The 26,575-nt window shown below is 46.3% G+C and overlaps 2 protein-coding genes across 2 annotated transcripts in view; one reads left to right on the plus strand and one right to left on the minus strand.

Moving 5' to 3' along the window:
• Positions 1-7,633, plus strand: part of LOC121279889 — a 31,380-nt gene extending 23,747 nt beyond the window's left edge. Inside the window, exons 12-13 of the mRNA XM_041191412.1 lie at positions 1,013-1,092; positions 6,521-7,633. Of these exons, the coding sequence (XP_041047346.1) occupies positions 1,013-1,092; positions 6,521-6,587 (147 nt within the window). The 3' untranslated portion in view covers positions 6,588-7,633. The remainder of the gene's footprint in view (positions 1-1,012; positions 1,093-6,520) is intronic.
• carmil2 (capping protein regulator and myosin 1 linker 2) overlaps positions 63-26,575 on the minus strand; it is a 180,505-nt gene continuing 153,992 nt past the window's right edge. Inside the window, exon 39 of the mRNA XM_041191410.1 lies at positions 63-535. The gene's annotated coding sequence lies outside the window, so the exon portion shown is untranslated. The remainder of the gene's footprint in view (positions 536-26,575) is intronic.

Raw genomic sequence — 26,575 nt, forward strand, 5'->3', positions numbered from 1 at the left:
CTGTTTTTATTATTTGCTTATTGAAAGACCATTTTAAAAAATATACTTTATTTCCATATAGCTTCTATAATCATTATTCTCTCTTTTTAATTAGGAAGATGTACAGAACCTTAGATGATATCTTAACTTGCACTAGGCTAATTATAAGGATTGACTGTTGCATGATTACACTGCCAGATGACAATTTGCAGCAATTCTGAAGATTGTAGCAGGCTTGCATTGTAACTGCTCATGCCAACAGATTTGATGTGCAGCATTCAACCTACATTCCTGACCTGGAATAAGTGCACAGTAGCTTGAAGACACAGGTGTTCAAACTTTATGCTTTAAGTGGTTACAGTGCTGACATCTTTCCTGTAAATGACATCTTTCCTGTAAATGCCAGTGACACAGCTTTGTTCTCACTCATCTTGCAGTTTCCAGCAAATAACACATTCAGTCTTCCTAAAGTAAATCAGAGCTCTGAGATGGCTAGGCCAAGGTGGCTCCCAAAGCAATAGGAGTGGTGGCTGATGTCCCATTTCAGGAAGTAGTTCTGCAATATAAATGTAGCATAAGATAGGAATTAGCTTTCAGTGGCCTTACAAACAGCTGCTACTTAACATTGACACTGTTTAACATTAAAACTACCAAGGAAATGGCTCGGGCTGAAGGATCAGATGATGAGCCAAAGCCTGCCTTCGGACAGAGTACACATGAATGAATGAACTGTATCATTATTAGAGGGCAGGAGGCTTCAACAAACATGTGTTTGTAGTAATCAAGTTTAAACACAATATTCCTAGTGGTAATGTTTATGTTATGAGCAGGTGGTAATGAAGTTTAATATAGGAAGGTTTTACTAATCAGTGGTTTCTTTTCAGCCTGCTTAATTCCTTCCATCATTGCCAAGTTTGTCACTCTGGTGACTATATACCTTTTGAGCCTTTGCTTGTTAACTCAGCACCTCACTGTGGGAGCTAGTGAAAGGTTTCTTGCATGAGCCATAAATATCTTTCTGTAATCTTTGCAGAGACATCCTGATGGAAGTCAATTTTTGTACAGCTATCCAGTGCCCAATGCCGAGCTGATCTCTCAGGTGAACTCTGTAAGGTTTGTATTCTGTAAACAGAAATGTTCTTGTTTTTAAAAAGTATCCCCCCATTTCTATTTGCACTCCCTCTCAGTGAGTTGAACCCAAATGCCATTAATATTCTTTGGTTAACTCACTTACAACCAACCATTTTCCTTCCCTCAATCAGATGACCACATAAGAGTGATAAAGCCTCCTCTTAGTGTAGTGCCAGTAGGAATGCCAGTTGAGAATGAGCCCCTTTTCATCTCCTGCATTGCACATCATTACCTAAACCTTTGCATATGATAGAAACTACATTTCTACAGTGCTTTTCAAGTATAGAGAAATGTTGACAGCCTTGTAGGATAGCGGAAGCTGATCAGAAGACATAAAGGATAGGAAAGGTGAAAGCCTGACTGAACTGGGAGGGCCTTGAGGAGCCTTTTGAAAGTAAGGAGAGAGGTGACAAAGTGGAAAAAGTTCCAAAGGGTGAGAACATTATAATTGAAGCAGCAGCTGCTATTGGTGGAGTGGGAAATGAAGAGTAAGCTGGTGGTGGAGGAGCAGGGGGTTATGAAGTGATGTGTAGTTAGAATAAATCATGGAGTTAGGGTGGAGTGAAGGGAGCAAAAAGGAATGTAGTGGTAGTAGGGGACAGTATAGTAAGGGGGATCGATACTGTTCTCTGTAGCAAAGAGCAAGAGTCCAGATGGTTTTGTTGCCTGCCCGGTGCCAGGACTCGGGATATCTGCTTAAGACTGGAGAGGAACTTGCAGTGGGAGGGGGAAGATCCACTGGTCCATGTAGATACCAACAACATAGACAGGATGAGGAAGGAGGCTCTGCGTAGCCAGTATGATGAGCTAGGCACCAAAGTAAGCAGAACCTCAAAGGTAATAACTTCTGGATTATTACCTGAACCATGTGCAAATTGGCATAGGACAAATAAGATTAGAGAAATGAATGCTTGGCTTAAAGATTGGTGTGGGAGAAGTGGGTTCCAGTTTGTGGGGCACTGGCAAGAGTTTTGGGGAAAGTGAGATCTGTACCCATTGGGACGATATGCACCTAAATTGTGCTGAGACTGGTGTCCTCGTGAGCCCAACTAACTCAGGAAGTAGAGAGGGTTTTAAACTGAATAGTAGAAGCAAGGGATCAAATTTGGGAAGATATGGTAAACCAAAGAGTAGAGACAAGGCTCGAGAGACAGGTATTAATATGGGAAATGATAAACAGACTGTGACAGGAAGGGACAGAGAGTACAAATCTAAAAGCAATTCAGATAAGGCTAGACATTACAAAAGTAATAAGAGGACAAAACTAAAGGCTCTATAAACACATGTAACATTCAAAACAAAACAGGTGAACTGATGGTGCAAATAGAAATAAAGTAGTATGATCTGATAGCCATTGTAGAGACATGGCTACAGGATGATATAGATTGGGACCTGAATATTTAAGGGTATGTCACATTTAGAAAGGACCAGAAGTTAGGAAAAGGTGGAGAAGGTGGCTCTGTTGATTAATGATGGTATTAACACATTAGAGAGGGATGACATAAGTTCAGGAAATCAGGATGTAGAAGTGGTTTGGATTAAGATGAGGGATGATAAAGACAAGAAGTCACTCGTGGGAGTGGTGCACAGGCCACCTAACTGTAACTACACAGTAGGACAGAGTATAAAAGAAGAGATAATGGGAGCTTGCCAGAAAGGTACAGCAATAATCATGGGGGATTTTAATCTACATATAGACTGAAAAAATCAGATGGACAAAAGTAACTGAGATGAGGAGCTCTTAGAATGTTTTCGGGATAGTTTCTCAGAATAGCACATTCTGGAGCCAAACAGAGAGCAGCCTATACTAGACCTGGTATTGAGCATTGAGATAGGATTAATTGATAACCACCTGGTGAAGGCACCCCTAGATAACAGCAATCATAACATGATTCAATTTTACGTTTATTTTGAGGGAGAAATGAGTGCATCCAAGGCTAGTATTTTAAACTTAAATAAGGGCAATTATGAGGACATGAAAGCAGAGTTAGCTAAAATGAACTGGCAATTGAGGCTAAGGGATATGTCAAAAGAAGTTCAGTGGCAGACATTTAAAGAGATATTTCAGAATACATAGAATATATACATTCCAATGAGAGGAAAAATTCCAAGGGAAGGACCCACCATCTGTCATTAACTAAAAAAAAGTTAAAGACAGCATCAAATGTAAAGAAAAAGCACATAATTATGCAAAGACGGGTGGTAGGTTAGAGGATTAGAATATAAAGAACAGCAAAGAATGACAAAAAGATTAATAAGGAGGGAAAAATTAGAGTATGAGAAAGCTACTAGTAATATAAAGACAGATATTTAAATAAGAGGTAACAAAGTGAGCATTGGTCCTATAGAGAGTGCGTCTGGGGAATTGACAATGGAGAGAAGGGAGATGGTGGACAAATTAAACAGGTATTTTTTTTTCAGTCTTCACTGTAGAGGACACAAGTAACATCCCGGAAATAGCTGTAAATCCAGGAAATGGAAGGGAGGGAGGAACTCAGGAAAATTACAATCACCAGGGATGTTGCATTGAGCAAATTGTTGGGGCTGCGGGCTGACAAATCCCGAGGTCCAGATGGACTTCACCCTAAGGTCTTGAAAGAAGTGGCTAGTGAGATAGCTGATGCACTAATTTTAATTTTCCAAAATTACCTAGATTCTGGGAATGTTCCATTAGATTGGAAAGTAGCAAATATAACACCTTTTATTCAAAAAGGGAGGGAGACAGAAGGCAGGAAACTGTAGGCCAGTTAGCCTAACATCTGTCATAGGGAAAATGTTAGAAGCTAATATTAAAGATGTTGTGGCAGGGCACTTAAGAAAAATTCAAGGCAATCAGGCAGAGTCAATATGTTTTTGTAAAAGGGAAATCATATTTAACCAATTTTATTGGAGCTCTTTGAAGGAATCACGTGTGCTGCAGATAAAGGGGAACCGGTGGATGTACTATACTTAGATTTCCAGAAGGCAATTGATAAAGTGCCACAGCAAATGTTATTGCAGAAAATAAAAGCTCGTGGCATAGGGGTAACAGATTAGCATGGATAGAAATTGATTAGCTAACAGAAAACAGAGTTGGCATAAATGGGTATTTTTCTGGTTGACAGGATGTGACAAGTGGTGTACCACAGGAGTCAATGCTGGGGCCTCAACTTTTTACAATTTATATAAATGACTTGGATTAAGGGACCAAAGGAATGGTTGCTAAATTTGTCAATGATACAAAGATGGTAAGAAAGTAAATTATGGAGAGGACAGGACGTAAGGAGGCTACAAAGTGACATAGGTAGGTTAAGTGAGTGGGCAAAGATCTGGCAAATGGAGTGTAATGTGGGCAAACGTGAAGTTGTTCATTTTGGCAGGAAGAATAAAAAGGAAGCTTATTATCTAAATGGTGAGAGATTGCAGAGCTCTGAGATTGAGGGATCTGGGTGTCCTCATGCAAGAATCACAAAAGGTTAGTGCAGGTAGAGCAGATAAGTAGGAAAGCTAATAGAATGTTATCATTTGTTGTGAGGGGAATTGATTTCAAATGTAGGGAGATTATGCTTCAGTTATACAGGGCACTAGTGAGACCACATCTGGAGTACTGTGTACAGTACTGGCTTCCTTATTTAAAGAAAGATGTAAATGTGTTAGAAGCAGCTCAGAGAAGGTTTATTTGACTAATACCAGGATTGGGTGGATTGTCATATGAGAGAGGCTGGACAGGTTAGGCTTGTATCCACTGGAATTTAGAAGTGTAAGAGCGACTTAATTGGAACCTTTAAGAGGAGTCTGGACAGGGTGAATATCTCCTCGTTAGTATAGTGGTTAGTATCCCCGCCTGTCACATGGGAGACCGGGGTTCAATTCCCCGACGGGGAGTGGCTTTATTATCTTTAAAGTGGGAAACGCACGAAACTGGAGAGGATGTTTCCTTTTGTGGGAGAATCTAGAATTAAGGAGTGTTTAAAAATAAGGGGTCACTTATTTAAGACAGATGAGAAATTTTTTTCTCTTGAGTCTTTGGAACTCTTCCTCAAAAGGCAGTGGAAGCAGAGTCTTTGAATATTTTTAAGGCAGAGCTAGATAGATTCTTGATTAACAAGGGGGTGAAAGGTTATTGGGGGGGTAGGCAGGACTGGGGGGTTGAGGTTACATTCAGATCAACCACGATCTTATTGAATGGTGGAGGAGGCACAAGGGGCCGATTGGCCTACTCCTAACTTGTATGTTCGTTAGATTCTGGATAAAGAGCCAGTGTGGAGAAAGAGTTGCAATATACTAGAACAATGGATTAAGATTTTAGCAGAAGAGGGTGAGCAGTAGGGACAGAGGTATGCCAAGGGTTTGAAGGTGGAAGCACTCAGCTCTAATAATAGACTGTAAATGGGGAGAGGTGCTGAGTTCTGGGACGAGTAGCTTGCCAAAATTTTATATCTCAATCTAAACCTGAGGTGAAACACTGGGGAGGTTGATGGAGCGAAGGCCGGAGTTATTTAAATGCATTTGGAAGTCAAAAAGAGTGTATTGGTCTTGATGTTAAATGGCTGTTGAAGAGGATGGCAGTAGCCTTGAGTTCAATGCTGGAAGTAACAAGTTAGTGCTGTGTACATTTAGAACAACTTCCATGTTGCTGTTGAAAGGGGGTACATCAATGATGATGAGAATGGAAGGGTTGGGGCCTTCAGTACAAAAGAAATCACAAATGAGCAGAGGAGGAAATCTTATTGGAGGAATAGATTGTATACCAGATTGTAATCATATGAGAGCACTGTAACAGTGTCCTATAATGGAGGATGGATTGGGTCAACACTGTCAAAGAAGGTGGGATCCTCGGACAATAAGGCCAGAAAGTGACCACTGTTGCTCTGGATAAGCAAATCAAGAGCTGCGAGGTGGCTGTTTTGAAGGAGCATTTTAGTGGGCTTTGTGGACAAATATGCGTTTAGTGAGGGTTAGGTGAGAGAAATGATGGAAGCATTGTGGAGTAATGAAAGGGGGACTCAGGAAGAGGACTGCAGTGTGGAAAGGAATGATTTGAGGAAGTAGTTGCAACTTTAATTTTATCCACATTTGGTGTTTGCTGTCATGCTGGAAAATGCAGTAAGAAGCCCAAAGAGATGATTGGAGTTAGTTCTCTTTCCATAATGTGGTTTTACTGCTTGTTCAGTAATTGCTAAATCCTAGCACTCCAAATTTACTTATCTGCGATTTACAAACTTAGATTTTTACCAAAAACATTAGTAGCAATACCTTAGTTTCAAATGCATTGTTGCCTGAACAGAAACAGAAATGATAGTAAGCATAATTACTATTTCAGTTGTATACAGCTTTTTAGTTCAGTTCTCACATTGCTGGATGCAGAAACTGCTAACGTTTTCTTGTGCGCTGCATTAATTTCACAATCTACATTTTTTGTATTTTTCAGGATTCCAAATGGGCTGCTGAAATGGGCAATTTCATATCTCGCTGGACCAATTTTGACACAAGACTGACTGTTGTTCATTGCTTGCATGCAATTAGTCATTTATTTTGTAGCAACTTGTGTTAATGGGATTGTTTGAATTTTTTTATATTGATCCATGTTAGTTTATTTATTGCAGTATTGAGTACAATTACCACAGGTGTAATAATAAACCAACACACATCAGGGATACTGGTATGACACTGCATCCATGGGCTGCTCTTGGCACCTCCTAGCTGTTGACTCAGCGGAGCTATGGACTGGAACAGGCATGCTGTCCATACATCTTCCCAGACAGAGATGGTGCACAGCCCTGGAAGACTAGGAGGATCGGAGAAACATGAGAGATTCCATGCCTTTACTAAAAAAGAAAGTTTAATTTCTGAGGGGAATTTTGGAGCAAATGAAAGATTAGCTTTGTATTGGAGGTTATACTTATCACAATAGATAACAAATATAACTGAAATAGTTTCTTATATATTAGTGCCTTGTTATTATTCAGAGCTGTTCAGCAGTGTAATGTTTTTTTCTATATATGTGACATACACAGTGAAGTCCTTTTACTGTTCTTTGATAGTAAATAAAAACAATATTTTTAGTGAATATTTAATTTTCTTTTAGAAGGCTGTTTTGCTATCAAATACCTACCAAGGTTTAATGTGAATTTGCTCAAACTTTGCTCTAACACTTAACCCTAAATTCACCATGATACCTCTACAGCTACTGGTTTGTTCCAACAATTTGTCACCTCCCCATTTTAGTTTCTTAATTTCAGCAAGGAGGTTGGGTGGTCAGCGGTGGGAATAGCATTGAGGGGGCAGGCGGGTGATGAATCACTGAAGCAGCTGTCTCCCTTGGACTTAAGGAAGCAGAAATAAGGGCCATTCCAGGGAAACAGCCAGGGTGAGAGAGGGTAATGGTTTTCATGGAGACTAGGGCATCTAAGATGAAGTTCAAGATGTAAGTGGTTCAGCACATGTAAGCTGCTTACCTGCAGTACTCCTATTTACTTATTTTAATAGGAGTATGTATTAAAAATGAGTCAAATGTCATTAAAATATATTTGCCCTGTGCCAAGATGGGTGAGTACTAAAGTCATTCACTATGCACTGCCAGTGTGATATCGCCAGCTACAGACCACATCCACGCTGCACAGATGTAGAAATGATTCAAAAATACAGTGCTGGAAAAACTCAGCATCTGTGGAGAAAAAAGGGTTAATGTTTTAAGCCCTTATGACTTTTTCAGAGCAGAGAAATAATTTTTGGGCTCAGTGTCTGCATCTGAAAGTATGTGTTTAATAGAGTTCGAAGAAATTTATACTGTCTCCTGATCAAATACTTGGGGCAGGCTGCCCTCCTAACGAAAGTAAAATATGGCGTGATAATGTTGGGTCAGCAATATGTCATCACAGTCTCATTGTTTCATAGTTTGCCATTGTGAGATTTGAACTCTTGATAATCTTTTAAATGAAAAACAAATCAACAAAATTGGGATAAATCAGGCACAGCCCCTAATTCAGGTCAGCTGTAAAACCAAGAACAAAGTTTAAAGGAAACTTACAAACTTTAAGTCAAAATGTGATTAAAGGGGTCAACAAAACACCCCAGTCCCCGCGGTGCCCACCGAGCACGGAAGGCCTCGAGAGTGCCAGCAGACACCGCGTGCTCCTTCTCCAGGGACATCCGGCAGCGAACGTAGCCACGGAAGAGGGACAATCGGGCGAGACTCCCCTGTCTATCGCCCACTGCCTGGACCTGTTAATGGCCAACTTGGCCAGGCCCAGGAGCAGGTTCACGAGGAGGTCCTCCTCCTTCCCGACCCCCTTCCGCACCGGGTGCCCATAGATCAGGAGCGTGGGGCTGAAGTGCAAACAAAACATCAATAAAAGGTTTTTCAAGTAACTAAAAAGGGAGTGCAGCCTACAAATCCTATGTATACATGGTCCACGGACTCCACAAGACCGCAAAAAGGGCACGTGTCAGAGTCCGTGAACCTATGCATCCTCTTATTATAGGGGACTGCTGCATGCAACACCCTCCAACCCAGGTGCCCGATAGAAAAGGGGAGGACACCTCCGTAGAGGGCCTCCCATCGGGGGCCTCCGCTGTCGGACGGCAACAAGGCACGCCAGGGCGTGTCTGGGCGACGGACAAGGGCGAGAAAATGGAAGGTGTGCAGCAGCAGTCCGTACAAAAAGCCCCTCTTTGCCGTGCCAAAAGGCACGGAGGGCATGTCCCCAAGGCGGCTCATATTGCGGGGCACAAGCACCCAAGGGAGGGTTCGGGGCTTGGGGCCAATGTGGAATTCTGTCCAAACGGGAACGTTCAGACGGAAGACCACCGCGCACCTGGGCCACCTCAAGACCCAAAATAACGTCGGGTCCGAGCATGACCGTTCTTAGGTCTTGGATGGCATCGGCTGCGACCTGGACACTCACAGACGTGCGTCGCGCCAACTCCTGTGGGAGCATCCAGCCCAGTCCTCCGCCACCCAGCACGTCCCCGATCCTGGTCACCCCTGCGGCCACAGCCGCCCTCTCCGCCAACCACTGAAAAGGACGGAGGAGCGGGTTCCTGAGCAGCGGCTCTCTGACGATGGCCGCTACTTCTGATGGGGGAGAGCTGCGTCGCGAGGCGACCACTTTCCAGACTTTGATCAGGTCCTGGTAAAAGACGGGCAACGCCTGCAAGGAGCCACCGAGGCCCAGCTGTTCTATAAACAGGAGCTGCACGTCATAATTCAGGCCGTGCACCTGATGGAAGAAATACGTCATCAGGGCACACCATCTAGGAGGAGGCTCGACGTAAAGGTATCGCTGCAGGGTCTGAAGGCGGAAAGTCACCACCTGTGTGCGTAGGCACACTAGCGCCTGACCACCCTCCCTAAGCGGGAGACTCAGAACCTCGGCAGCGACCCAGTGCAATCTTTTGTCCCAGAAGAAGTCGACTAACAATCTCTGGATTCTTGAGACAAAGTCCAGGGGGAGGGGTCAAAGTGACCAGCCGATACCACAACATGGAGGCAATCAGCTGTTTTATGACCAGAACTCGACCCCGGTAAGATAGCACTCGGAGCAGTCCTGTCCAGCGCCGCAGGCGAGCGGTGACTTTCGTCTCCAGTTCCTGCCAGTTTGCCAGCCAGGATTCCTCAGCGGGGCAGAGATGGACCCCCAGGTAGAGGAGGCTGGTCCTGCTCCAGGTGAAAGGCCTGAGCTCCTCGGGTAGGGGATCCATCTGCCACTGACCGACCAGGAGTCCAGAACATTTACCCCAGTTGATCCTGGCAGAAGAAGCGGCAGAGTAGACCTCCTGGCACTCGCGCATTCTCCGCAGGTCAGCCGGGTCACTAAACATAAGGAGCACGTCATCGGCGTAAGCCGAAAGGACCACCCCGATGCCCGGCCCGCGCAGAACCAATCCTGACAACCTCCTCCGCAAGAGGCGCAGGAAAGGCTCCACGCAAATAGAATACAACTGGCCAGACAGGGGGCAGCCCTGACGTACCCCTCTCCCAAAGCGAAGGGGCACCGTCAGGGACCCGTTAACCTTCACTAGACACTCCGCGGCGGTGTACAGAAGTCGGATCAGGACGACAAAATGCGTCCCGTACCGGAAAGCTCGCAGAGTTCCGAGTAAGTATTCATGATCCACCCTGTCGAACGCCTTCTCCTGATCGAGAGACAGGAAGGCGCTCGACAGACCAGCCCTCTGGGAATGGTGGATGATGTCCCGGACCAGATGGATGTTATCATAAATGGTTCGGTCCGGGACGGTGTAGGACTGGTCAGGGTGGATCATGTGGTCCAGCACGGTGCCGAGCCGAGAAGACATGGCTCGGGCGAAGATTTTGTAGCCCGTGCTGAGGAGGGAGACAGGGCGCCAGTTTTTAAGAAGGCGGAGATCCCCCTCCTTCAGCAGCAGAGCAATCACGGCCCTGCGCCACGAAAGGGGCATCTCCCCGGTAGCAATGCTCTCCCCCAGGACCCCCGCGAAGTCGCTCCCCAAGACGTCCCAGAACGCCTTGAAGAACTCCACGGTCAGCCTGTCTAGTCCCGGGGTTTTGCCCCTAGAAAGACCGTCGAGTGCGCCGGTCAGCTCCCCCAGACTTATAGGGGAGTCGAGCTTTCCGGCGCACTCCGGGTCGACCTGCGGCAGGTCCTCCCACAAAACTCTGCAAGCTTCCTCACTGGACGGATCCGGAGAGAACAGGGCAGTGTAGTAATCTCGGGCAATAGCCCTGATGCCCTCCGGATCCGAGACAAGGGATCCGTCGTCGGCCAGCAGCGTAAAGAGCTGCTTATGGACCCCGTGCCTTTTTTCCAGCGAGTAAAAGGGGGAGCCGCGGTCCATCTCCTTGAGGAACCGGATCCGCGACCTCACGAACGCGCCCCGAGACCCGACCAAAAGTTTAAATCAAACAGGTCCTTATCCACAAATGCTTCTGGTTAGCTTTGGTAGTGTGACCCATTTTGCAGATTAGTTTAGTTCCTTCTTCTGCTTATCTTGACCTTGTAGTAACTCTTTCGAGTACAAACCCGTTTCCATTTGTTTCAGATGAAGTTACATTGTTTCATAGTTTGCCATTGTGAGATTTGAACTCTTGATAATCTTTTAAATGAAAACCAAATCAACAAAATTGGGATAAATCAGGCACAGCCCCTAATTCAGGTCAGCTGTAAAACCAAGTTTAAAGGAAACTTACAAACTTTAAATCAAAATGTGATTAAAGGGGTCAACAAAACACCCCAGTCCCCGCGGTGCCCACCGAGCACGGAAGGCCTCGAGAGTGCCAGCAGACACCGCGTGCTCCTTCTCCAGGGACATCCGGCAGCGAACGTAGCCACGGAAGAGGGACAAACAATCGGGCGGGACTCCCCCGTCGATCGCCCGCTGCCTGGACCTGTTAATGGCCAACTTGGCCAGGCCCAGGAGCAGGTTCACGAGGAGGTCCTCCTCCTTCCCGACCCCCTTCCGCACCGGGTGCCCATAGATCAGGAGCGTGGGGCTGAAGTACAAACAAAACATCAATAAAAGGTTTTTCAAATAACTAAAAAGGGAGTGCAGCCTACAACACCCTATGTATACATGGTCCACGGACTCCACAAGACTGCAAAAAGGGCACGTGTCCTGAGAGTCCGTGAACCTATGCATCCTCTTATTATAAGGGACTGCTGCATGCAACTCCCTCCAACCCAGGTCCCCGATAGAAAGGGGGAGGACACCTCCGTAGAAGGCCTCCCATCGGGGGCCTCCGCCACCGGACGGCAACAAGGCACGCCAGGGCGTGTCTGGGCGACGGACAAGGGCGAGAAAATGGAAGGTGTGCAGCAGCAGTCCGTACAAAAAGCCCCTCTTTGCCGTGCCAAAAGGCACAGAGGGCATGTCCCCGAGGCGGCTCATATTGCGGGGCACCAGCACCCGAGGGAGGGTTCGGGGCTTGGGGCCAATGTGGAATTCCGTCCGAACAGGGGAACGTTCAGACGGAAGACCACCGCGCACCTGGGCCACCTCAAGACCCAAAATAACGTCGGGTCCGAGCACGACCGTTCTCAGGTCTTGGATGGCATCGGCTGCGACCTGGACACTCACAGACGTGCGTCGCGCCAACTCCTGCGGGAGCATCCAGCCCAGTCCTCCGCCACCCAGCACGTCCCCGATCCTGGTCACCCCTGCGGCCACAGTCCTCCTCTCCGCCAACCACTGAAAAGGACGGAGGGGCGGATTCCTGAGCAGCGGCTCTCTGACGATAGCCGCTACTCCTGACGGGGGAGAGCTGCGTCGCGAGGCGACCACTTTCCAGTCTTTGATCAGGTCCTGGTAAAAGACGGGCAACGCCTGCAAGGAACCACCGAGGCCCAGCTGTTCTATAAACAGGAGCTGCACGTCATAATTCAGGCCGTGCACCTGACGGAAGAAATACGTCATCAGGGCACACCATCTAGGAGGAGGCTCGACGTAGAGGTATCGCTGCAGGGTCTGAAGGCGGAAAGTCGCCACCTGTGTGCGTAGGCACACTAGCGCCTGACCACCCTCCCTAAGCGGGAGACTCAGAACCTCGGCAGCGACCCAGTGCAATCTTTTGTCCCAGAAGAAGTCGACTAACAATCTCTGGATTCTTGTGACAAAGTCCGGGGGAGCGGTCAAAGTGACCAGCCGATACCACAACATGGCGGCGATCAGCTGTTCTATGACCAGAACTCGACCTCGGTAAGATAGCACTCAGGGCAGTCCTGTCCAGCACCGCAGGCGAGCGGTGACTTTCGTCTCCAGTTCCTGCCAGTTTGCCGGCCAGGATTCCTCAGCAGGGCAGAGATGGACCCCCAGGTAGAGGAGGCTGGTCCTGCTCCAGGTGAAAGGCCTGAGCTCCTCGGGTAGGGGATCCATCTGCCACTGACCGACCAGGAGTCCAGGACATTTACCCCAATTGATCCTGGCAGAAGAAGCGGCAGAGTAGACCTCCTGGCACTCGCGCATCCTCCGCAGGTCAGCCGGGTCACTAAACATAAGGAGCACGTCATCGGCGTAAGCCGAAAGGACCACCCCGATGCCCGGCCCGCGCAGAACCATTCCCGACAACCTCCTCCGCAAGAGGCGCAGGAAAGGCTCCACGCAAATAGAATACAACTGGCCAGACAGGGGGCAGCCCTGACATACCCCTCTCCCAAAGCGAAGGGGCGCCGTCAGGGACCCGTTAACCTTCACTAGACACTCCGCGGCGGTGTACAGAAGTCGGATCCGGGCGACAAAATGCGTCCCGAACCCGAAAGCTCGCAGAGTTCCGAGTAAGTATTCGTGATCCACCCTGTCGAACGCCTTCTCCTGATCAAGAGACAGGAAGGCGCTCGACAGACCAGCCCTCTGGGAATGGTGGATGATGTCCCGGACCAGATGGATGTTATCATAAATGGTTCGGTCCGGGACGGTGTAGGACTGGTCAGGGTGGATCATGTGGTCCAGCACGGTGCCGAGCCGAGAAGACATGGCTCGGGCGAAGATTTTGTAGTCCGTGCTGAGGAGGGAGACCGGGCGCCAGTTTTTCAGAAGGCGGAGATCCCCCTTCTTTGGCAGCAGGCCAATCACGGCCCTGCGCCACGAAAGGGGCATCTCCCCGGTAGCAATGCTCTCCCCCAGGACCCCCACGAAGTCGCTCCCCAAGACGTCCCAGAACGCCCTGAAGAACTCCACGGTCAGCCCGTCTAGTCCTGGGGTTTTGCCCCTAGAAAGACCGTCGAGTGCGCCGGTCAGCTCCCCCAGACTTATAGGGGAGTCGAGCTTTCCGGCACACTCCGGGCCGACCTGCGGCAGGTCCTCCCACAAAACTCTGCAAGCTTCCTCACTGGACGGATCCGGAGACAACAGGGCAGTGTAGTAATCTCGGGCAATGGCCCTGATGCCCTCCGGATCCGAGACAAGGGATCCGTCGTCGGCCAGCAGCGTAAAGAGCTGCTTACGGACCCCGTGCCTTTTTTCCAGCGAGTAAAAGAAGGGGGAGCCGCGGTCCATCTCCTTGAGGAACCGGATCCGCGACCTCACGAACGCGCCCCGAGACCCGACCAAAAGTTTAAATCAAACAGGTCCTTATCCACAAATGCTTCTGGTTAGCTTTGGTAGTGTGACCCATTTTGCAGATTAGTTTAGTTCCTTCTTCTGCTTATCTTAACCTTGTAGTAACTCTTTCGAGTACAAACCCATTTCCATTTGTTTCAGATGAAGTTACATTGTTTCATAGTTTGCCATTGTGAGATTTGAACTCTTGATACTCTTTTGAGTAAACCTGTTTCCATCTGTTTCAGATGAAGTTACATTGTTTCATAGTTTGCCATTGTGAGATTTGAACTCTTGATCTTGGGGTTACAAACCCAGTACCATAACCACTTGGCTATTTAGGCCAAGCATCACAGTCTTATATTACGCAAGGTGAGTAGGCATGTAAATTGGAAGTCCACCTGCCATTTTAAAATCACCAATTAATAAGCTATAGATCTTGTTAAAGAGCCAATTGCATGGAATTTTTCGTTGCCCACCGTGTTATCAGGGGTCAGACAGGAAAAGTTTGGGAGTTCTCTCCAGCAGGTGTGATGAAGCAGCACAAGGACAGAGGAACTGCCACTGGCAGCATAGCTGCAAGTAGCAGCAGATTCTGCTGGTGAATGGGCCATCACCTGCATTTTTTTGACATTTATTAATTTTTGGTGCCTCCAATAAGAAATATAGAGAGATTAAGATAGGAATTTGTTGCCGTGATGGACTTACTGTTTGCGGCATAACCCCTCTGTCGCATGATGTGCCAGCCTAGACTCCAGATTGGGCGCAGAGACTCTCCCCCACTCCCCTGGGCTGAGTCTTTTCACCCACACCATCGCAACTAGTACCTTCCAGCCCAGCACCGAGTCTCTCCGTCCCCCACACAGCACAACAGCCCCTCTCTTTCCCCGGAATCCACTCGCTGCTTCCAGCAATGCTGCTCCTCCAATCACAGGCTGGTCCTCTCTGTTTGCTGCTGATAGGCTCACTCATGAGCCTATCAGCAGCAAACAGAGGAGAGGACCAGTCTGTGATTGGAGGAGCAGTTTCTTTCTGAAGCTTTCAATGCACAATGGCATTTTGAAAACCACCCAGGGGCCACATTGAGAGGCTTCCCAGCCACATCCGGCCCACAAGCCCAGGCATTGGACAGGCCTGTTCTGAGGGGTATAGAATAACTGAAACCTAATAAACTAATAATAAAATTGAATATTATTGATAAAATAATCATTATTCTGATGTGGGTTTTCTTGAAAATAGTCGCTCCTTAATGTGTTATGATTTGAATTGGCCAATAGCTAACAATCTATTTGTAATGTGAGGTTCAATGGGCAGAGACGAACATGACTATTTCATTGTATCTGACAACCTACCAGCGCTACTAGAGACGCTGGAACTCTGAGGTAAGTACCTAATTTTTCTCTTTGTGTCTTGTCTCTAAGCAGCAGTAAATATCTGTTAGTTGCTAACTGTTGTCAGACAGAGACTAAAGGCAGAATTTTCCAAGCCCGTTGGTGGTGGGCGTGATAGGTGGCGTGCACAGAAAACATGGCGTGACCTGCTTCACGATGGCATGAATGCAGGTCGCGATCGTCCACTCATCCCGCCAACGGCAGGCTGCGGTTCCCACATTCAGAAGCTAATTGTAATACATTAGTATATTATTAAAAAGCCCATTCCGCCAGGCTGTTGGAACCCTGCCATATCGTCCATCCACTTCTGGCAGGAAAGCACGCCAACGTGTTTCACAACAGCACAGAGGCGACATGCACTTGGCAGCCTTCACTTTGGGGGAACTGGAGTGAGTGAGCAGCAGCGTTCTCCACAGCTCGCCCGTTGCTTACAGGCCTCAGGGGCTCCGTGGGGCAGGGGCAAGTGCTGGCCAGCCTCTGAGGCGACTGCTAAGTGGGGGAGGTGGCCAGGGGGGCAAGTGCTGGCCAGCCTCTGAGGCGACTTGTCGGGTGGGGGGTTCAAGTGCTGCCCTGGCGCTGCATCCCGAGCACAGGCAACCGAGGTGGGGTTCAGGGTAAGTGAGGGAAGTGGCCATGCATTAGGGACAGCAGTATAAACTGACCATGCCTCTGCAACTGAGACAAATCAGGCACAGCAACAGTGATATGATTGGGGTTGGGGTCCTAGCCTGCCCTCCCATGCAAAGGGCCACCTTACCCCATCCCCGGCACAGACTTCGAGACTGCGACGACTTTATTGGACGGCGAAGCAGTTGGACTCCACACCTTATATAATCTCTCACCAACGCTGGCCGTGTAGCAGTCACTGCTGGAGGTGCCTCACAGCCCCTTCCAACCTCAGCATCCTGGTTTGGACCTGTGTCCCCCTTGTCGCAGTTTGACAGGGGAATCATGCAGCACATTCATCTCTGGCCATCCGAGGGGTGACCAACACTCACCGGGAAATGTTAAGGGACTGTCACACAGGGCCAGGAAAGGTGCTAAGTACAACCATGATGACCACGTCTCTCTCTCTCTCTTTCATGCTGCAGGAGGACCACGTCAGGATCATGGTGTATGCCTGATGGCTTACAGAGATGGTAGAAGACTGAGGAGAGAGTGACTGAGGCTCCTGACTGTGCAAAGACAGGAGCAGCAACCTCATGAAGAAGGGGCAGCATGAACTCCTGCACACGCTGCCCAGGAACGACAGCGAGCCGTGGCTGGTCGGCACCCAAGGACACCCAGGGTCTGTAGACACCGCCTGCTATTCCTGCAGATGACTGAGAACCAGTGTCACCAATGACTGTGCATGTCTGGGCACCTGGTGGCTCACATCTGCCACTTACTGCAGGACTCGGCACCAAAGGGACATAGATTGCATCCACTGCCAATGGCTGTGAAAATGACCACGGCACTCGATTTCTATGCCAGTGGTTCTTTTCAGGGCTCCACAGGTGATGTCTGTTGGATTTCACAAGCCACCACCCACAAATGCATCCATGAGGTCACAAATGCCATCTTCTCCATGGCACACAACGTTGTGCATTTTGCCCAGGACTGGGACAGCCAGGATTTGCCCTGATCTTGGGATTCCCACAGGTGCAGGGTGTGATTGACTGCACTCATGTGGCACTCAGGTCTCCATCGCTATACTCGGTGGACTTCATCAATCGCAAGGGCTTCCACTCACTGAACGTGCAGCTGTCTGAGGAGGAGATGGACACCAACGGGGGTGAGGGTGAGGGGGTCCTTTGTGGTGACAATGACGGGGATGAGGCTATCGCAGTGGCTAGATGAGGCAGGCGCGCTCGGGAGGCCCTCATGGCTGCCAGATTTGTGGAGGATGATGACAACATGCAGTGAGGTGTCCCCGTAGATCCTCACATCGCAGTTGTGAATGTTTGACTCCAGTCGGGCTTATTTCAGCGCCAATACCCTCTGTGAGAATGCTCCTGTCATGGAGATGCAATGGAGGCCCTCATAGTTGCTCGATCGCAGGAGGATGATGACAACATGCAGTGAGGACACTCCATAGATTTTCTCACAGTCTCTGTGAATGTCTGACTCCTGTCTGGCCGAGGGCAGCTCACTTGTGTTCCATGATCAGGGCCATCCCAGAGATGCAGCCATGAAACTTTAGATACATCTGATGCTGTGTCTGCCTTCAGCACCTCAGCCCTTGAGGAGATGGTGCACAGCATCACTGGTCGCAGATGCTGGTGTGATGGGGGCCAGCCCCACCTTAAAGGTGCTGAGAGCACACAGAGAGAGTGAGAGAACTCTGTGGCACCTGCCCACTACATTCTGGCAGCAATGACCAGCACTGCTGAGGTGCGGCATCAGTAATGTTTCCAGGGAGCATGAGGCAGGACCATCACTGTGATCTGAAGGCTGCAGAGAGCACAGGGAAGAGGCCCTGGACTGAGACACCTGCCTTTTATCATGTGCAGAAAGGTTTCACATCTGAGTGACAAGGACACTGCTCATCAGAACAAGGAGCCACAGGCAGGGTGACATTCTTGGGAATTTATTGACAATAATGAACAGTATGTACAAGTGATCAACACCTGTGCCCAGGCTGTGCAACTACTTTTACCTAACTTTCCTAACCCTGCTGCTACGTCTTGGTGTTCCCCGGACATCCACAGCGGAGGTGGAGGTAGCCTGCTGACTGTGACGCCCTGTCTGTGATGACTCTGGTGGCTGTCCTTTGGAGGGCTGAGACTTGGGACCTGGCCTGCTTTTGGGGTCCTGCTGTGTGGTAGTGGCACCCTCCTCAGCTTGTGAAGCTGGAACTGCGGAGGTCACAGGAAGAGGGGATTCGGATGGGCCGGTCACTCCCAGAGTCACCTGGGTGGATGGCTCCAGAGTTTGCAACAGCTGATCCTCCTCCCTGAGGGTGTCTGAGGGCCCCTGGCTGACTCTGTGAGTGAAAGGGGTAGGTGGAGTGAGATCGAGCTGCTCAGCACCCCTCTCGCGTGCACACTGTTGGAGGCCAACTATGGCATCAGCGATGGAGTTGACACTACGCAGCAGTGCAGTAGTGACGTCCTGGACCAAAGTCTCCATGGCAGCCGCCATCCTACCAGTGTTGACCTCGGTGCGTTGCAATGTTGGCACTATCACCTCAAGCCTGAAGATGGATGGACTCCTCCTTCGTGCCTTGCAATCTGAGGGGTGCAGCGAACACCCCTTCCTGATGTCCCCTAGCTTGCCTTTGCAGCTCCAGCAACTGTGACATGACCAAGTCCAGAAGCTCGTCATCTGACTCAGCAACTTTCTGGCCTCCAGCAATTCTCTGAGTGCCGGGGACTTGGGAAGTCTGTCTCCACCTGCTGTGGATCAGAAAGTGCAATGTGCTCACCAGATTGTGATCCCAAGGCTACTCTAAAGCTGGGTCCCACCGAGGTGTGTGTGTCTCTGCGCTGGTGGAGGGTGTGAATGAGTGCTGTGATGGGATTTCAGGGAGGGATCTCCAGATTCCTCTTCAGAGGTTTCTTTGGAGCTTGATTGGAGGCTCTGGGTTATGGACTCTGTCGGCTGTTTGGCAGATGTGCCTACAAAAGCAAGGGGAGATAATTAGTGCATGGCAGTGGCCTGTGAAAGAGGAGACATCACTCGCGGCATGCTTATCTCTTGGATGTTGCACTGTTGGATCCTCACTTGGTAGACCAGCGCCAACCTCACTGTCAGCACAGCACAGGACCAGTCCCGGTCATCGCCGACTAGCTGGATGACTCTGTTTTCGAATTCTGTCAGATCTTTGATCTCCGGCATCCCTCCACCTGTTTGCGACCTTTCCCTCCTGTTATGAGCCAGTTTGTCCTGCACAGACACAGATGGGGAGAATGTATCAGGATGCCTGCCGGGCCAGATGAAAAGTATGCCTGGCCTGTCTCAGTGGTGAGTGGTCCCATGGACAGGATGGTCAATGCAGATGTGTGTGAAAGAGTGAATGGTGATGTCCCTTGCACTGGCAGTGAGTGAGGGTCCTTTGGATGTGAGGTGAGTTTGTGAGTGTGTAAGATGGGAGTGATGAAAAGAGTGACTTACCTTGTCAGAACGGCACTGGATGGTTGTCCTCCTCTGCAGAGCTTTCGCGCTGACCACCGCCTCCCAGGCCGGGTTGGTGACATTGTTACCCAACCTGAGGCCAGAGCAGGGGTAGAGCACATCCCAGTGGGCCTCCACAGCATCCAGCAGTCGCTCGAGGAACCTGTCATTGAAGCTGGTGGTGGGGGGGGTGCTGCGGTTATTTTCCTTTGCAGGCCATGTCTCCCGGGCAGCGGTGATGAGCTGGTGGCGATGAGCACTGTGCTGGCGGCTGCCTTTTAAAGATTGTGGCCAGCGTTTTGCAACAGCGGAGTGATGGCAGCCAGGTGAATGAGAGACCGCTCGCCATGGAAACAGTGTGTTTCGCGGAAGTGAATAAATAATGAGGTGGGCTCTGGACGATATGGCAATGAAAACCCACCATTTTCATCGGTGGGTAGGACTCCATTTTACCTGCTCGCTACTGCATTTAGTGCAATTCTGGGAAAATTTCACCCTAAATCTTGTGAAACTGATAAAGAACTGGTAAATATGTTTGAATTGAGAACTATATCATTGGAGCTAATAATTGGACTTTTGAAATAGAACAGTGCAACGTAAAGAAGTATAAGGTGGAAGGAAGCTCCTCATGTGGATAATTTTTCTGGTGAAAAATGTGAATGACAGGTGTAAGGGAATATAGATATAGTTTTGTTTTTATCTTTAGGACTGAGCAAATGGTCCACAATGTGTTTTCCAGTTCTCTGCATTGCTAATATGCTTTATATTTTACATCTGAGTTCTAATTGATTGATTGGCAGAAATATGGCCAAAAGAGCAAATCATAGCAACCTATATGCAAACTTGTGTTGTAAAGATCACAAGCACCCAACATCTTGTATCTACTCTTGGTATTGCCAAACTTGTGGTAATTTATTCTTTTATATGGACCACATTACTGGAGGATGGCAGGAACTGATCAGTTGTGAAGGGCTTTTGCTCTTCAAAATTCTTTTAATTGTGTACTAACCATTTTCAAAGGCCCCAGCCATTTGGACTTGGACTTTTTGTTGCCTGATTAGTACATTAAATTAATTTTCACCGACTTCCCATATGTTTTAGGAGAATTTACCCATCGTACCTCATTAAGCTATTTTGATCAATGAAATAATCTTGACTTACCCGGTTTTGGGTTGTAACATTCTTATTATATTTGTTTAGAGGTCTGGTAGACAAAACAAATGGATGCCTCTGCCTGGAAGCATTAAATTTCTATTAACTGCTTTCTGGAAGGGGTTTCAATTCTGTTTATGAATGTGATGAGGAAAGTACATAAAAATGTCTGGTGTAGAGCTGCTACTCGAAGGGATGGCATGGAAAGGATGGAAAATGAATGGTGTTTGCAACTGTGAGGAGATGGATGCTCTGTCAGGAAAGCTGTTGCTGGCTCACAGTTAGCATTTTTGACTTATGGGCATCTTTTAATATAAAGACCTTTTGAGGTCCAGGCAGTGGGCAGTTGAGGTTGCTCATCCTGATTGCCTGCCCCTCTTCTGTCATTATATCCTTGGAGATGAAGCCTGCGGTGTCCACTGGTATGCTTGAGGCTTCTGTGACTGATGGGAGCTGCAGGGGCAGGAGTCCATCATCAGCCCACAAAGTGTCACTTTAATTTAAAATTTGATACATTCCCTTTAAATATTATTTTTGCTACAGTACCCTTTTAAGGAGCTGTTAATTAGTTAATATATTTAAATAGTTTTATTGCTATACTCAAAAGAGTAAAGACCTTGAAAGCTGCTCATCTTCAGTTCCCTGGGACAAACTGCATTCCCAGGTCACCATGGCAAGATAACTCCATGATGGTAAATGTGTATACTTTCTGTACAAAGATCCATTTAAAGGACTAAGAATCTCAAGGCAATATGTTGTGTTGGACAAACAACTTTTACTAGTGCATTAAATTGTACTATAACCACTCAATCACTACACTCTGAGAACAAATCCAAAAATAACTACGTTCATAAGGTATGGTTCAGTTAATAAGAAATACAAATGTAGTTGTGGGAGCTGCCTTTTGGGATGAACATCAGTAAAGAGTGCCAGGAGAAGGGTTGAACTGTAACAACAGACATATTAGTTTTTAAAAATGAGCATTATAAATCTGGACATATACATGAATTACATATGAACATACAAACAAGGAGCATATGTCAGCTATCAGGCCCCTCAAGCCTGCTCCGCCATTTTAATAAGATCATGGCTGATCTGATAGTAACCTCAAATCTGCATCTCGCCTACCCCCAATAAACTATTACCCCCTGGCTTACCAAGAATCTATCCACCACTGCTTATTCAGGAGGAGAGTTCAAAAGACTCAAGTCACCTCTTAGACCAATCGGCCAAGTGCAGGAGTAGGCCATTCGGCCAGGAGCAGGGGTAGGCCATTGAAGACTGATGCAAAATACCTGTTCAATTCATCTGTTTCCTTGTTTTCTATTATCAATTCTCCAGACTCACTTTCTATAGGACCAACATTCATTTTAACTAATTTCTTTTTTAAATATTTATAGAAACTCTTACTATCTGTTTTTATATTTCTAGCTAGCTTTCTCTTGTACTCTAATTTTTCCCTCCTTATTAATCTTTTAGTCATCTTTTACTATTCCTTATATTCTGTCCAATCTTCTGGCCTTCCACCTATCATTGCACAATTATATAATTTTTCTCGAAGTCTGATACTGTCTTTAACCTTTCTAGTTAGCCACGGATGGTGTGTCTGTCCCTTGGATTTTTTCTCACTTTATTATAGACCCAGGGTATTAAATATGTGAACATTTTGATTGTAATCTACCCTGTTGCGAGCTTTTAAAAATGTTATTTTTTTTAAATTAATATATTTTAAAATGCATGAGTACTGTATATTTAAACAAAGGTTGATCAATCCGTTAATCCTGAATTAACCCACTAAAATAGTCATCTCAGTTTATAGTAATAATTTATTTTTGTTTGTTACGGGAGAGTGAAACAGGTGAGTTGCTTTTATTGTAATCTGTTGGCAATACCAGTGTACTAGCCAGAACATTCCATCTAAATGTATTTGCTAGTGCCTGACCACTCTGTTCTTGTGATTGATGTCAGTATGCCTGGGATAAAGAAGTTAATGACATTGTCAGATTGTAAGATTGTATTCCAATTTATGATTGCCGCACAATGGCTGCTGCTAGAAAGTGGAGGTGCAATGATGTTGGGTGAGGGCAGAAATGGCTGTGCATGTGATTTCCAATTAGCCTTTGTAATCAAATAGTCTACTGACAAGTACTGGGAATTGGGAACTCTTCTCCCAGAAGGCTAGGGATACTGGGACAATTGAAACATTTGAGACCAAGATTGATAGATTTTTGCAAGGTAATGGTATCAAAGCATATGAAGCTAAGGAAGGTAGGTGGAGTTGAGGTATAGATCAGCCATGATTTAATTAAATGGAGCAGGCTGGAGGGGCTGAAAGTTTTACTCGAATTCCTATGACACAGGCCGGAAGCTGGGGAAAATCAACTTTGAAATGTTGGTACATTGTATAAATAATAGCAGAGTTGCAGATTCTGATGTGTTATGGTGAGCAATGATTGTGCTGCACTGTCAAGGCAAGCCCTGTAACGTGCAATTTTCTGCAATGCCCAATTGCTCTGGGGACAAAATTTATGTCCGTGTTCTCTCAAGTAGTCACACAGAGGGAAAGAAATGCAGTAAGATCTTCTCTGTAGTTTCTCGGAAATTAATATTATGGATCATAAATCTTGAATTGTCCTGAGCCTTACCATGTTGCTATTAATATGAAAATTGCTCTGGAAAAGCACATTGACAAAATATATTTTGTAAGATTTGCATGGGAGGAGAGTTTCAGTTCTCTACTGAAATTCATGATTCTGCTGTCGGGTTTAATACTTGTAATATTTTGTCACTGAGACTATTTTTGGGACAATCTCTCCCTTACATCCATTACTCTTTTGACTATCTATTGGAGCTGGGTTTAAATGTTGCATCCCCAAACTGATGGTTAAAACAGCTTCTTGAGAGACCTGTTTTATTGGAAATGGCCATTGGTGCTTCAAAAATCTGTACCAGTACAATGACAATTCCTTCTCCAGGAAACTTATTTTGCATATTTCCCATCTTTTTAATGCATGTTTTATATTTTGCCATCTAACCCTCCACTGTGGTTCTCTAATAGACAAGAGGAAGAGGGCAAGGCAAGTTTAAACAATCAAAGCTGATCCCATCCTTTGCCCCATATTGATTTGGTGCACCTCTCAAATGCTGTAACAGAGGTCATCCAAAATCATTTGTCGACACAGGAGGATCACGGGGAGGCTGTGGCATAGTGGTATTTTCACTGAACTGGTATTCCAGAGGCTCTGGGACCTGGGTTTGAATCCCACCATGGCTGATGAATAAAAAGTTTCATAATGATCACTAAACTATTGCCGATTGTTGTAAAATATGATCTGGTTCACTAATGTCCTTTAGGGAAGGAAATCTGCTGTCATTACCTGGTCTGGCCTACATGTGACTCCAGACCCACAGTAATGTGATTGACTCTTAAATGCCCTCTGAAAATAAGGGCAATTTAAGGATGGACAATGCCCACATCCCATGAACGAATAAAAATATTATCTTGTCAATTTGATCCTTAATTATGGCTGTAAATATCACTAATTTGTCCCTGGATTTTGTTCATTCCAAGTAGACTGAATGAGGAGTTTGTGCCACTTACAGATTCCAAAGGTTTGCCATATTTTCTGACAGTGGCAGCACCTTGTGTACCATTCTTTAGTACACTTGGCCTCTCTTTTTGCTTTGGTAAACTTATAACAAAAAATATTAGCAAGCACATCAGGACAGATATATAACGATATATTTTACTTTTCCCTTCAAGGACTTATTATGGCAGGTACGATGAGGTACTGCTAAATCTGCTCGGAGATGGGGAGCTCTGAATGGCAATTTTTTCTCCACCAGGACCTACTTTAATATCTCCAGTCTGCAAAATCATCTTGAAGGATAAACTGGACAATTTCAGGAAAAAGAGGTAGTGCATCCAGTTGCTTGTTTCTGAATTCCTGTTCCAGTTCCAAACATAAAATAGGTATAATGCAGCCAATAGAGTATCTATAAAAACGATCATTAGATGGTCAAATCTATGTACATGCAGCTTATGTATATTTTATATCCTTCCTTTCTGTGATACAATTTATGTGAAAATACGAACATATGAGCAACAGCAGGAGTAGGCCATTCAGCCCCTCGAGCCTGCTCTGCCATTTAATAAGATCGTGGCTGATCTGGTAGTAAACTGAAATCTGCACCCCACCTACTGCCGATATCTTATCACCCCCTTGCTTAGCAAGGATCTATCCACCTCTGCCTTAAAAATATTCAAAGATTCTGCTTCCACCATTTTTTCAGGATGAGTTCCAAATACTCTCAACCCTCTGAGTGAAAAAAATTTCTCCTCATCTCTGTTTTAAATGGGTGACCCCTTATTTTTAAACAGTGACCTCTAGTTCTAGATTCCTCCGTAAGAAGAAACATCCTCTCCGCATTCACCCTGTCAAGACCCCTCAGGATCTTATATGTTTCAATCAAGTTGCCTCTTACTCTTCTAAACTCCAGCAGATACAAGCCTAGTCCGTCCAACCTTTCCTCATAAGACAACCCATCCATTCCAGGTATTAGTCTGGTAAACCTTCTCTGAACTGCTTCAAAAGCATTAACATCCTTCCTCAAATAAGGTGACCAAAACCGTACACAGTACTCCAAATATTGTCTCATTAGTGCCCTGTACAACTGAAGCATAAACTCTTTTGTATTCAATTCCCCTCGCAATAAATGATAAAATTCTGTAAGTTTTCCTAATTACTTTCTGTACTTGCATACTAGCCTTTTGTGATTCATGCACTAGGACACCCAGATCCCTCTGCACCTTAGAGCTCCGCAATCTCTCACCATTTAGATAATATGCCTCTCTTTTATTCTTCCTGCCAAAATGGACAATTTCACGTTTTCCCACATTATACTCCATTTGCCAGATCTTTGCCCTCACTTAACCTAACTATATTTTTTGTAGTCCCCTATGTCCCCTTCACAATTTACTTTCCTACCTACCTTTGTGTCATCAGCAAATTTGGCAACCACCCTTCAATCAAGTCATTTATATAAATTGTAAATAGTTTTGGTCCCAGCACTGATCCCTGTGGCATGTCACTTGTTATATCTTGCCAACATGAAAAAGACCATTTGTGCCTACTCTGCTTCCTGTTAGCCAGCCAATCTTCTATCCATGCCAATATGTTACCCCCTATACCATGAGCTTCTATTTTCCGCAATAACCTTTGATGTGGCACTTTATCAAATGCCTTCTGGGAATCTAAGTACAGTACATCCACCGGTTCCCCTTTATCCACAGTACATATTACTTCCTCAAAGAACTCCAATAAGTTGGTTAAACATAATTTCCCTTTCACAAAACCATGTTGACTCTGCCTGATGATCCTGAGCTTTTCCAACTGCCCTGTTATATCTTCTCTAATAATAGCTTCTAACATTTTCCCTATGACAGATGTTAAGCTAACTGGCTTGTAGTTTCCCACTTTCTGTGTCCCTCCCTTTTTGAATAATGGAGTTACATTCGCTATCTTCCAATCAAATGGAACCTTCCCCGAATCTAGGGAGTTTCAGAAAATTAAAACCAATGCATCAACTATCTCATTAGATACTTCTTTTAAGACCCTAGAGTGAAGTCCATCAGGACTTGTCAGCCTGCAGCTCCAACAATTTACTCAGTACCACTTCTCTGGTGACTGTAATTTTCCTGACTTCCTTCCCCACTTCCTGGTTTATATTTATCAAAAATTTGATTAAATGGAAATAATTTCCTGTCCCTGTTGGTTTTTGCAGAGATATTCCAAGCAGCTATATGGGACACAATCTCCACAATTCTCCAAAAT

Source organism: Carcharodon carcharias, chromosome 7, assembly GCF_017639515.1.
Source record: "Carcharodon carcharias isolate sCarCar2 chromosome 7, sCarCar2.pri, whole genome shotgun sequence".
Classification (NCBI taxonomy): Eukaryota; Metazoa; Chordata; class Chondrichthyes; order Lamniformes; family Lamnidae; genus Carcharodon; species Carcharodon carcharias.